This window comes from Acanthochromis polyacanthus, chromosome 2 (genome assembly GCF_021347895.1).
Source record: "Acanthochromis polyacanthus isolate Apoly-LR-REF ecotype Palm Island chromosome 2, KAUST_Apoly_ChrSc, whole genome shotgun sequence".
NCBI classification, from domain to species: Eukaryota; Metazoa; Chordata; class Actinopteri; family Pomacentridae; genus Acanthochromis; species Acanthochromis polyacanthus.
The window spans coordinates 43,510,369-43,523,056 of NC_067114.1; the positions used below are offsets into that span (position 1 = coordinate 43,510,369).

Below are 12,688 nucleotides of genomic sequence, written 5' to 3' on the forward strand. Positions count from 1 at the left end.
AGACTGCAGCAGTAACATGGCAGTGATTACACAACATTAAAACCTCTATGGGGCTTTGGGACCTCTGGTGGTGTCTGGCATAAGTTTGTTCTTGTGAATCTCACAGATGTCTGCTCAGATCTGGGGTGTTTGAAGGCTGGATGTCTTGGACACTTTTTTGTATTAATCTTGTGCAAAAACCATTTAAGAATGGCTCCTGTCGTGAGTTGCATTGTCCTGCTGGGATGGCAGCTGCATGGGGACTGACACTGCCATGATGGGATGTTCTTGATCTGGATCAATCTGTAGGCAGATTGCAGGGTGAATATTGTTCAAATAAAACACCTGGCAAATTGGGCCACTTAAGCTATTTTTAAGGAGTACATAGAGTAACCCTAAATTACTCATGTAGTGCTGAGAAGGAATTGGATTAAGAAAAATTTCTTGAGTGTGATGTCATAAAAGCTGTTGTGGCATCACGTACAATCACACTTGATCCCAGAATCACAGTGATAACTGAAATGACAGCGTTTAGTGTTCTACACCAAAGGAACTCTTCACAACCCTTTTACATAAGAGGGATTAACATAGTCAAAAGATTGAATCAATGATACACTTATTTTAAAAAGAAAAAAAACCTGATGAAGATCTTTTAATGCACATACATTATATTGCCAAAAGTATTCGCTCACCTGCCTTGTCTCGCATATGAGCGTAAGTGACATCCCATTCCTAATCCATAGGGTTCAATATGACGTCGGTCCACCCTTTGAAGCTGTAACAGCTTCAACTCTTCTGGGAAGGCTGTCCACAAGGTTTAGGAGTGTGTTTATGGGAATTTTTCACCATTCTTCCAGAAGCGCATTTGTGAGGTCACACACTGATGTTGGACCAGAAGGCCTGGCTCTCAGTTTACGCTCTAATTCATCCCAAAGGTGTTCTGTCTTGTTGAGGTCAGAACTCTGTGCAGGCCAGTCATGTTCATCCACACCAGACTCTGTCATCCATGTCTTTATGGACCTTGCTTTGTGCACTGGTGCACAGTCATGTTGGAAGAGGAAGGGGCCAGCTCCAAACTGTTCCCACAAAGTTGGGAGCATGGAATTGTCCAAAATGTCTTGGTATGCTGAAGCATTTAGAGTTCCTTTCACTGGAACTAAGGGGCGAGCCCAGCTCCTGAAAAACAAGCCCACACCATAATCCCCCCTCCACCAAACTTTACACTTGGCACAATGCAGTCCCACAAGTATGGTTCTCCTGGCAACCGCCAAACCCAGACTGGTCCATCAGATTGGCAGATGGAGAAGCGTGATTGGTCACTCCAGAGAAGGCGTCTCCACTGCTATAGAGTCCAGTGGTGGTGTGCTTTGACCACTGCATCCCACGCTTTGCATTGCACTTGGTGATGTACGGCTTGGATGCAGCTGCTCGGCCATGGAAACCCATTCCATGAAGCTCTCTGCTGAAGCTCTGTTCTTGAGCTAATCTGAAGGCCACATGAAGTTTGAAGGTCTGTAGCGACTGACTCTGCAGAAAGTTGGTCACCTCTTGGCACTATGTGCCTCGGCATCCGCTGACCCCGTTCCATCAGTTTACGTGGCCGACCACGTCATGGCTGAGTTGCTGTCGTTCCCACACACAGCTGACAGGTGACTGTGGAATATTTACAAGCAAGGAAATGTCACAACTGGATTTATTGCACAGGTGGCATCCTATCACAGTTCCATGGTGGAATTCACTGAGCTCCTGAGAGCGACCCATTCTTTCACTAATGTTTGTAAAAAGCAGTCTGCATGTCCAGGTGCTTGATTTTATACACCTGTGGGCATGGAAGTGATTGGAACACCTGATTCTGATTATTTGGATGGGTGAGCGAATACTTTTGGCAATATAGTGCATTTTTGCAAATTAAATGGTGTGCAGCAGTCCAATTGAATCTTTTGGAAATGAAATAGTGTGCTCAGATTAAAATGGCTAACCTTTTAGTGTTTGAGTCCATTTTATTTTGGAATGGGATGTAATTATGAATCAAAATCACTAAGAATTAATTCTACACTCTTTTGCACTATTGAAAATTATAAAATATGTTGTTGCATTTTGTCAATGGCACGTATAACAATTTAGATAGCTTATAAATATACACATTTTTTAAGCCAACTAATGAATAGGCTGTTGCGGTGGCCCTGGTCAAAATAGTTTGATAAAACAGTGTTTGGATTAATAAACAGAACAGAAAGGCAACAAAATGCCAACAACATTTAAATCATACTCATCATATTGTTGACACTACTTATTTTAAAAATAATTTTTATTATCAAAAATATTTAGTGTCCCATTTTGCCACGAGCGCCGGGAGAGAAAGTGGTTTTACGCAGCTTCAGATGGAGTCATAATTCATTCAGTTATTTATTTTCCAGCAGAATGTTGCATTGCGACATTATTGATGTAATATTCTGTCAGCGATTTCATTGCTGTGGCTGATCGGTGTAAATAAATGCGTGCTTTTAAGTGACGGCAGCAGAATAACGACAGGACACCGAGAGATCTGCATTAAAATTTTTAAATCAAGAATAATTCACAGCTAAAAATAATAATTAAAAAAAATCCAAAATAAAAAGAAATTTCACATACTACATGTTGAATCAATACAATGTCATATTCATAATTACAGATATTAAATTTTTTATTTATATATGGCATGTCTGTACACCCTTTTTAAGCCCCCACTACAGTACATTTTCTCCTGTCGGGCCTGGTCGGCTCTTGAGAAGGGAATTCATATAAAAGTGAGTGTTGATCTCTTGATGCGAACACAATGGCTTTCAACAACAGCAGACGACTCGTGTGTTTATTTTGAGATTTTTTTGTGTGTGTGTCTTGTCTTTGACAAACTGTGGGAACTGGTGAGATGGCTGAATATAAAATTTCCATATCCTTCATTAGTTAAGCTTTCTTTCACGGGCATTATATCCTCTGTTAAATATAGATCACATGAAATAATCTGTTACAAATCAGTGTTAAATGTGATAAATGATGAAGAACACTTTGCTTTTCACTGCAAAACAACTGTGCTGTACTTGCGTTGCACTCAGGATGACGTAAAGGAAAGAAAAAGGCGATCCTTTGGTTTTCTGGGGTCAAGGTAGGTCAGGTGTCAGGTCAGCGGCAGCAAAAATGATTTCAATTTGAAAAGGATTGGAATATTTATCAAAAGATTTTGATTTCATTTGTCTGTTGCTCGACTAATCTGGTAATTTTTGTGAGCTAACAGCAAATTGAGATGCAAGTCTTTCAGATATCTGAATGCTCACCAGTGACTGACTTTTGCTATTGCTTTGCATTTAACTTTGTGTAAACACTATCTTTCATGTCTGACATCGAGACCCTTTGATGCACTGGCTGAATAGTTTAGACATGGCATTTGGTTCTCCAAAGCTGTCTGTTGCCATCCTGTATATATTTTTTTGCAGATTTTCACCAGATCAAATATGAGGCATTAGGCGGTTCTACTTTCCAATCTCCAGCAAGTTAAGTCTCTTAACATTTGATGTTCCAAGTTTGTATCCAATGATTTAAGTCCAATTTTTAGAGTAAGGAGTGTCTTAAGTGTAAGCATTGAGCATAGGTGTTGATTACTTAGGTGCTTGGCAATTTTTGGGAATTTTTGTTTTCTAAAAAAAAAAAAAAATCACCTGTAGTCGACAGGCAAGGCTTCAACCTCATTGGTTCCAGGTCACATGGTTAAACAGTGACCAGTCTCAAGCAAAAAAATAACTTTAGTATTCTGTATATGCTGATTCATTTGGCATTTGACTTGCTTGGTAGTAGACAGAGCTGGTTCTGCTTTATCACACTGTTTGAAAACTTAAGCGCAAGGTGTTGAGGCTAGTTTGGTGTTTTTGTATGATCTCTGACCACTGAAACCATCGACTTGTTCCAGTTCATACAGGACTAAGCAGGATATTTGTGAGCTTTCATGAGCAGTGGGACCATGTTTATGCTTACGCTTGCTTTGCATGATCCGAAAGACTCTTCAGGATGCTGTAGCCTGTTCAGCAACCAGAAGTTAGAAATGGTATCTTCTTGACTAATTTTCCATTAGCGACAGACTTTTTTTCCTGTGTAACTAAACTGTGTGGCCAGGACACACGTTTGGGTAGGCCCAGTCAACATTTGTTTGTTTATTAAAGATTTTTTTGGACTTATAATGTTGTGGTAATTGGTTAGAAGACAAATACGAAGCTGACGGCTAGATGTCTGCCTTTGTACAGTTTAAAGCTTGTAGTGTTTTGTTCTAAGCAACCACTGGGTGAAAGTGAAATGGGTGCCTCAGGGCAGGTTCACTAACTGCTAGTTACCAGCTAATGACACAGAGCTTCTTCTACAACTGATCAAATGTGCCTAATGTGCTCAACAAAGATATGAATATTGTAGAGAATGGATTTTGCTGTATATTTTTTGGGCTTTGCTGCATTTTTATCTCCTACATACTTGCATACTACATCATTTTCTTGGACTTGGTACACTTTTTCAATCTTGTCTGTTCAGATTCTTGCTTTTGGGTAACAGACACACTCTGCACTTTACATGAAATCTGCACGAAAACAAACCGATTAAAAACAAGACTTGGGTTTAACAGTGCAGGCACAGTACAGCACATTTACTGCAGTGGAATTAAAAGCAATGTCACAGCAAAACCTCTAAATTTGCATTCAAACTCAACACACACTCAATGGCAATCCCTTAAAACATCGTGGTAATGTTCACTGAGGAAGCTTACAATGATCTGATGAAAAAGAGGCACTACTAGTGAAGATCTGAAGACACCAGAGTTTTGTTTCTGCTCCCCTGTTAGCACCTGCACCTCCTGTTCCAAGCGCTGGCCTCATCTTTATCTTACCGCTGCTACACTGAGAGCATTCAATGTTTCTGATGTGGAAACTGAGGAGCAAGTTTCTAAAACACCACATGAAGGAGATTCTGTATGTCGGACCTCTTCTTTATCCCCCTATTTAACATCGTTGTCGCTGATTTCACACCTAGTTAGAAGACACAGTAAAGAAGCGCAGTGTGTCTGCATTAGACTAGGACTCGAGGACTAAGGCTTTACTGGGCCTATGGGGGGGGGGGCTCTTTAGCTTAGCACTACACCAACAGAAGCTGCTAAAAGTTTGAAAGGAAAAATCCACATCCGTACACCCTCACACTGTTTTTTTGCTTGTTTTTCGTAGCATTGACATTTGACGCGCAGCGCATTTTAGGAGTTCTTTATGATTTGAGGTTTTTACTGGGGATGTCCCGATCCGATCCAGAGATTTTTTTGAAAACTGATCAGTATTGGCAAGAAGTTTAGCTTCATCCTTTGTTAGTGTCTGCTGTCACTCCAGTGATGTAAAAGGAGAGCACAATTAGTGCCAGGACAGTAGAGTAGGGACACAAATTTTGATTCATTTTCGGAAATGCAGAATTCTCAATTAATAACTATTTGAAAATACAAATTTAGCACAATGGACATTTGTCTTGCTGTATTTTTAATGATTTGGTCAACAGACACTTGATTTCAGCTGCAAATGCAACTCTACATACGTAACTAGAATATTGATCATGGTGTTTTTCAAACACAAGCTGTAACAGGAGGTTATTAAGCAGTGCAGGAGTCTTTGTCATGGTGCCTGTTGCTAGTTAAACTCTTACAGTGCTCTCTACTAGGCAACACAACTGCCTGAAGTCCGATTGACCACCTCCTCTGGTTGCTACAGCATTAAAAAAAAAATAAGAGACTCCACCTGGTGGTGCAACCAGGTAGTACAGCCAGTCTGCAATATTAGAAGTGTGCATTTGCTAGGAAAATAGTATTATATTGGCAAGCTCTAGCCGGAGGCCATTAACCGTCACAGCAGTCTTTGTCATAGTGCCCGTTGTCAGCTAAACTCTCGAAAATGCTCTCGACTAGCCAACATGGAACTGCCCCTAGTCTGAGTGACCTCCTCGGTAGCAAACAATAAGAGTTACCAGGTACTACAGCCAATCTGCAATTCTAGAAGTGTGTAATACCAAGGAAAATAGTGTTGCATTGGTGCTAAATATTAAACAACTTGGATTACGTTGGGCCCAAAAAACTTGATCGGGACATCCCTAGTATTTAGTCTAGCACACCTTGTATACTCCTATTTTAATTTGTGATGAGCCAGTAGTGTGGGATGTGTTGTTTTGCATCCTAATCTACTGCCTGCATTTTTTGTGTGTGTTGAAATCCCTCCATCTGATTGTTTACCACTGATATAAGCTGAAACCAGGTCATTTTGGCATTTTCACTTCAAATGACTTCATCAGCTGTTAAAAATAGTTTCAGACTAAGGTGAAAAGCAACACAATCCTATGCTGCTCCTGTGCCCCATACAGCTGCTTCTGGATTGAACGGTGACAGCTGTCCCTCCTCAGAAAACATCTAAAGGACCCAAAAATGCAGAAGACATCGCTTATAGCTGTTATTTTTTTAACAGTGATTTAGGTGGATTTTGTAGTTTGAACAATGTGAATAACACCCTTATATGAGGTGTGCTAAAAGGATAAAATTCACCGTTCCTACATGGATTTTTTATTTCATTTAGTGTACATTTTCAGTGTGAGGATGTTGTTTAGTAAATATACACTTCCCTCTTTTCACACTCTTGATATTAAACTCATCACTTCTTAATTTTCCCCCAAATCTCAGCTAATGTTTTTTTTCACGAGTGAAAGCACAGTGTGGTGCAGTCCAGTATGTCTCCTGGGCGTTTCAGTGTTGCACCTGCTGAGATGATGCTACAGGCTAACTAGGGCTGCCAAAGGCTGCAGAGATACAATGTTTGTGCTTTCCACTGACAGCCTGCGGTCACCACTTCATCACCGACGCCATTTTGCATATTTTCTTTTCATACGACGCTCCTCATTTGGCTCATTTTCATCTCTTCCTGCTGCAGTTCCAATACTTGATCCTTCTTTTTCCTGCTCGTTTGTCAGATGTGTTAATTATTTTCTTTTCGTTTTTAATTTAGGTATGTCTGTCCTTCATGCAACATTATGTTATGATACAGGTGTACTGTACAGGGCTGTGGTTAAAGGCAGGGCTATTCCAGGTAGATGTCCTCTGTAGGGCACGAGAACTCCACAAACTCTTTATAGTACAACTGGAAGGCTTTCCTGTAAAACAAAGAACATGTAACACAGTCAGTTCTAGTCCTTGTTTGATGGATTAAAATGTAGCTTTGTATTAAACTGAAGCTGTATTTAAAGAGAGTTTAGCTTCCTTTTTCTGGGTTCGGTGTCCACTGTTTTTTGATAGTTGGTGCGTAACCTAAAGTAAATGACATTCGGCACAGTTAAGCAGTGAACTGCTGTGGACTGAGTCAGCAGCAAAATGTATTTTATCAACCTTAAAAAAAGGTTTATGCACAAAGACTATATCAGTTTAAATGTACGCTGTATTTTGAAAAACAGGTCATGATAAATCTTAGCACTCCAATGGAAGGTAACTGAAATTCTATTTGGTTCCTGAAGACTCTTCACCTCTCATCCATTACTAAAGCATTACTGGAAAACTGAGGTTCATGTCAAACCTTGAATTTTATGCAGGGGGTCCTCGGTTTACAATACCCTCCACCTACGGCGTTTTGTCGTTACATCGGAACTGATTACATGGAACTAGTAGGTGAGCGGAGCAGACGAATACGTCGTCATGCGGCGCTATAAGACGGCTTTGTTTACATTCACCGGTTGTACACCATCTTGGATTGTGCTACATTCACTACCTTTATGCCCTTCATTATGGCTCCCAAGCATAAGTCAGACTCTTCTGATGGCAGTGTTTCTAAGAAAAGGAAAGTCATCTCCATGGAAGTGAAATTAGATATAAAACGGTGCAACATATTCTGCCATCTTCTTGTAAAATGACTCATACATGCAAGAAACTAATTGGTATTCATGATTTTTCCGAAGAACTGATCGATATCTCAATGCACATAACGACTTTGTTTACGTTGTTGTCGGAGTCCCAACTTATGGCAAAAATTGACTTACGTCGATCCGTAGGAACGGAACTCTGACGTAAGTCGAGGGCCCCCTGTATACTGATAAACTCTGAGTGACTAAATAGAATCGTGTCCAGTTTTGCCACTGCAAAAATCTACCGCAAATACAGAAAACACAACACTGCAAAATAGCAATAGTTTGAAAAATGACAACAAAAAAGCCTCTTCCAACGAGGGCTGCAACTAACGACGCGTCGACGAATCGTCTGAGCACGATACGTCATTATAAGCGGAAGTGAGCGCACAACGCAACAGAAATCACCGTCCGAAAAAAAAAAATCGCCGTCGGACCGGAGCGCGGAACACGGACGGACATCGGCCAATGTCTGTCCGTGTTCCGCGCTCCGGTCGGACGGCGATTTGTGTTGCATTGCGCGCTCACTTCCGCTTTTGATGACGTATTGTGCTCAGACGATTCGTCGATGCGTCATTAGTTGCAGCCCTACTTCCAACAGCATCCATCACATTTTACCTGAAAAAAAATCATTGTGGTTTTCACTATTTGCAGTGTGTCTCTATATTTGGTTGTGATTTCAATATTTAGTAATATGATCCATATTTGATGGTGATTTTTGCAGCTTGTTTCTATAATTGGTCATGTTATTTTTTCTTAATGTTGTGGGTGTGTTGTCAAATTGAAGACTCTCCTAATTTGCTTGTGCTTTTCCACATTGCGGTTCACAGAGCAGATCAGAGCAGCCTTAATCCAGACTTTACATCTGTATTTGTCAGCAGAGACTAAGCAAATACGCAAATCTTCTGCATGAAAAGTATTCACTTCGCTAATACATGCAACTCACCCCACTGACTCTGCAAGAGGTTTGGTGGAGTTTTCAGACACAAACACATGGCAGGCAAATCTCTGGTCCGCTGGGTGCTTCGTAATGAAACCAAAATACCTGCAGAGAGGACGGAAAAAAACGTATCGAAGAGGGCATTCATCACAGCACTCTATTCTTTGTGTCACATATCAGTCATAAGCTACTGTTTTACATTTCATCAGTTAGCAGGCAAGTCTACTTTTGAATTTTAGTTGAATTTGGATCTGTTCTCTGCAGATAAACAGCAGCGGGGTATGAAAATGTTGCCCTTTTTGATGGTGTTTCTTTTGCTCTTGTGAGATAGTACAAAACATTTGACTCCTGCTGTCACTTACTTGTTGTTTTTGGGGTGATAGCCGCAGAAGGAGACGTTCTTTAACTGGAAAAAGTGACTGCACTCGTTACTCTGTAGGACACAGGCAAAAATAAATGTCTGAGTGGAACATCAAGAGGACTGTTTGAGTCGTTTATTCTAACAAAAATGCCAAAAATGTTCTTAGTCATTCTGCTTTTCTATGTTAAATATGACTGTAAACTAGACTGATTTGGATTTTAGATTGTTCCTAAACTAATTTAACATAATTTCTTTCATTTTTTTAAACAGATGCAATACTTTTACAAGATGTATCTCATAAGTTGTGTTCACTTTTGCATTAAAATTTAGCAAATGTTCAACATTTAAAACTTAAATGTGAAAAGTAACAAATGACAAGTTGTCAAATAAATGTAGCAGACACAAATCCTTCAATGTTTCTCTGACAAATGTTGACAAATATTAAGTTTAAAGGTGCTGAAAATGGAAATAATTCATCAAATCTCCTCCTCTGCATGTTTGCTTTGCAGTTTCTGTTTGCAGCCACATGGGGGAGACGTGCTACAATCGTTCAATCAGATTCTGGTATAAAGATGAGCTTTTGTTTGACAGAGGGCCACGAAGCTGCACTTAAGTTCTTTCACTTTAGACACACAAAGGGACAGTAAGAGTCTTACTCGGTCACAGGCATAATAATCCTCCTGAACTGCAAGCTTGATGCCTTTCACACTGATCTCCAGGATGCAGGAGGAAGGCGGGTTGTGCTTCACTGTCATCCTTCTGTTGGTGGCAATCTGCAAGACAAATACAAAAAAAGTTTCCTAAAATGCAGTAAGCAATTCTCTGCCAGATATTAATATGACAGTAATACTGAAGCGCTGTCAAACTATGACGGCCAAAAATCCCGTTAGTTCAAAGATTAAAAAGGTAGCAGTTATTCTAGTATATTTCTGTGGATCCAATTATAGAAATTCTTCTTTTTGGGTGTTGTCAGCTGTGTGATGTGTGTTTAACTCTGCCACATTCCTGAAGTGTAGTCTGGTTGATTTCCACAGTTTCATAAGCTATGGATGAAGTTATTTTTCCACTAAGGACACACTAAAGTCATCTATAAAGTGCTTAGAACAAACAAATACAGATACATAACATGCCACAGTTCCTCCTTAAACGTGCTACCACGTTTTCTAAGACAATAGCTGCATATGAGGGGCGATCAAGAAGTTCAGAGACTCTTCTTGGTTTGTAAATCCATATTTCCATACTATATAACATGCCAGAAACACATTTAGTACATCCCAGTACGTAGTATGTTCCAATATGTAGAATGAGAAAAATACCCAGATGTCCTACTACATCCAGTCGGATTCTAAAGTATGACCACAATTGTCTGTGCAGTTACATCACATATGTTGCGGTGGTGGTAAATTTAAACATGCTTAAGGCAGTAACTGTGCACAAACAGCACATTTTGCACTACCAACTGCATGATTAAAGGTTAAGGTATTATGATGTTCCCTGTTAATGCATGTCACATAAAGCATTATGTACTTTACAAGGGAAGGTGTAGTATGTACTTAGAATGAAACGGAAAAGTATGTGATTCAGAACACAGCCTGTTTTGTCACTAGTAGCCTGGAATGATCCAAACTTTATGTCCAGAGTCATCACTGGGATCGACTGATTATCGACCTGACTCTTTATTGTAGCTGATATTTTTGCATTGTCGGTATTAGTATTATTGATTGTGGTCTCAGAAATATCTCTAAAGGAGAGACTGTACAAACTGAACAAGAGACACAAATCAGAAAATTATCTTCTCTCACAGTGCCTAAGGCTACGCTAACAGCTAGCAGCTAAGTTAGAAGGTAGCCACAGATTAACCTGAAACCAAGTCTGGAAAACAATAATTAATAAAGCTTTAAGATCTGGATTTTAGTGGACAATAAAAGGGGTAGAACAGTGAAAGATTAAGAAATCAGAGAAGAACAGCAGGAGAACACTGATCAATCTCAGATGATCCCACATAAACAGAGGAGAGCATCCTAATTTAATCACTCCTATTTCTATTTTACATATTCACTTAGAGTCATCCTTATTAATGAAGATGCCTAGTTATGAATGACAGGTTCTTTGCTATCACATGCTGTTTAAACAATACCTTTATGATATATTGATTCTCTGCCTTTCTCGATTACCAGTAATTGGCATTGTTATTGGCCCTCAAACCCTGTATCGGTTATCTCTACTGATGACAGGATGTAAATCTGTGGCTCCGACTCAGAGACCAAACAATGTTTTCACAGGAGAAGAGCTGCAGTTTCCGAGACCAGATGAATGACAACACCAAGAGCACGCTTGTTTGTTTCTTGACATTTACAAGGTTGTGCATCATGAATTCGCCTTACAGGATCTGACTGGTGAGGCAGAGTTCTACTGTAACGTCCTGAGGCGTCGGACGGAGAACATTTGGCATGATACTGCTCCAGAAGTCACAGCGCTGTGACTACATGTTGGTTTCCTGGCTACGAGAACACAGTCGTCTCTCCACTTGCCTCCACTACCTGCCACATTTGGCTCTCTGTGACTTCTCTGTCTTCCCCAAAATTAAATTCAAACTGACGGATTGCCGTTTTGACACAGTTTAGGAGGCTCGGCGCCCGTCGCAGATGGTGCTCGACATGCTTACATAAGGGGACTTCCAGGGAGCGTTCCAAGGATGACAACAGCTCTGGAAGGGTTTGTGTTGTCGGACAAGGAGACTGCTTTAAACGGACGGCAGCCAAATTTTAACCAAGTATGGATTTAGATTGTATTTTAGGTGCTTTCTCAGAACTTATTGATTGCCTCTCATGTGCATTTATAGATTTAGCACTCCTTAATGTTGTTTTCATACCTGCAGACACACACAAATGTGGAGAAAATGGGTTTTCTACCTTCTGCATAGCTGCACACAGAACATCGTTTCCTTTGTGGTAGGGAACCTGAACTGAGCCCAGGAACTTGAGCCGGTATCTGTCCATCCATTCGCTGCTTTTAACTGCATAGAGAAGAGAGGAAAAACGGGATTAGAGCCAAAACTTAGGAAATAAAAACCTGAGGCAATAAACAACATGGCATTACATAACACATCGCATTAATATATTCAGGTTCTGAAATTCAAATGAGATTTCAGTAGGTTAAAAATAAGTTGCTGGGTTGTTGATCAGCTCCAACAATTGAAACTCTGTTCCAGCTCTGTAGTACTTTTGCATGTTTTAGCCATATGTATCATTTCATATGTTTTCCTCCTGTCTCTAGATGTCTAATCGGACTGAGAGCAGCTTCAGAAGCAGGAGTTAATGCTCCTCAGAGTTCACTTTAACCTGCAGATCACAGCACTCTGCATTTCTAAATGAGTTTGTACAAAACACAACAAAGCCTGAGGCAGCGCTACTGGGAAGAATTACTAGAAAATCTGGGTCTGTTCAGCGGTAGATTTCTGCAAACCCTCAGCAGTGTCTTTTAGA

At 40.2% G+C, this 12,688-nt stretch overlaps 1 protein-coding gene across 2 annotated transcripts in view; it reads right to left on the reverse strand.

Annotated features, from left to right (window-relative positions):
• Window positions 1-2,523: 2,523 nt before the first annotated feature.
• Window positions 2,524-12,688, reverse strand: part of mapk8ip1b (mitogen-activated protein kinase 8 interacting protein 1b) — a 72,978-nt gene continuing 62,813 nt past the window's right edge. For both annotated transcript variants that reach the window (XM_022216737.2, XM_022216738.2), the window contains exons 8-12: window positions 12,116-12,219; window positions 9,860-9,976; window positions 9,205-9,275; window positions 8,849-8,947; window positions 2,524-7,161 (exon numbers count right to left, since the gene is read on the reverse strand). In XM_022216737.2, coding sequence (XP_022072429.2) covers window positions 7,089-7,161; window positions 8,849-8,947; window positions 9,205-9,275; window positions 9,860-9,976; window positions 12,116-12,219 — 464 coding nt within the window. In that variant the 3' untranslated portion in view covers window positions 2,524-7,088. The remainder of the gene's footprint in view (window positions 7,162-8,848; window positions 8,948-9,204; window positions 9,276-9,859; window positions 9,977-12,115; window positions 12,220-12,688) is intronic.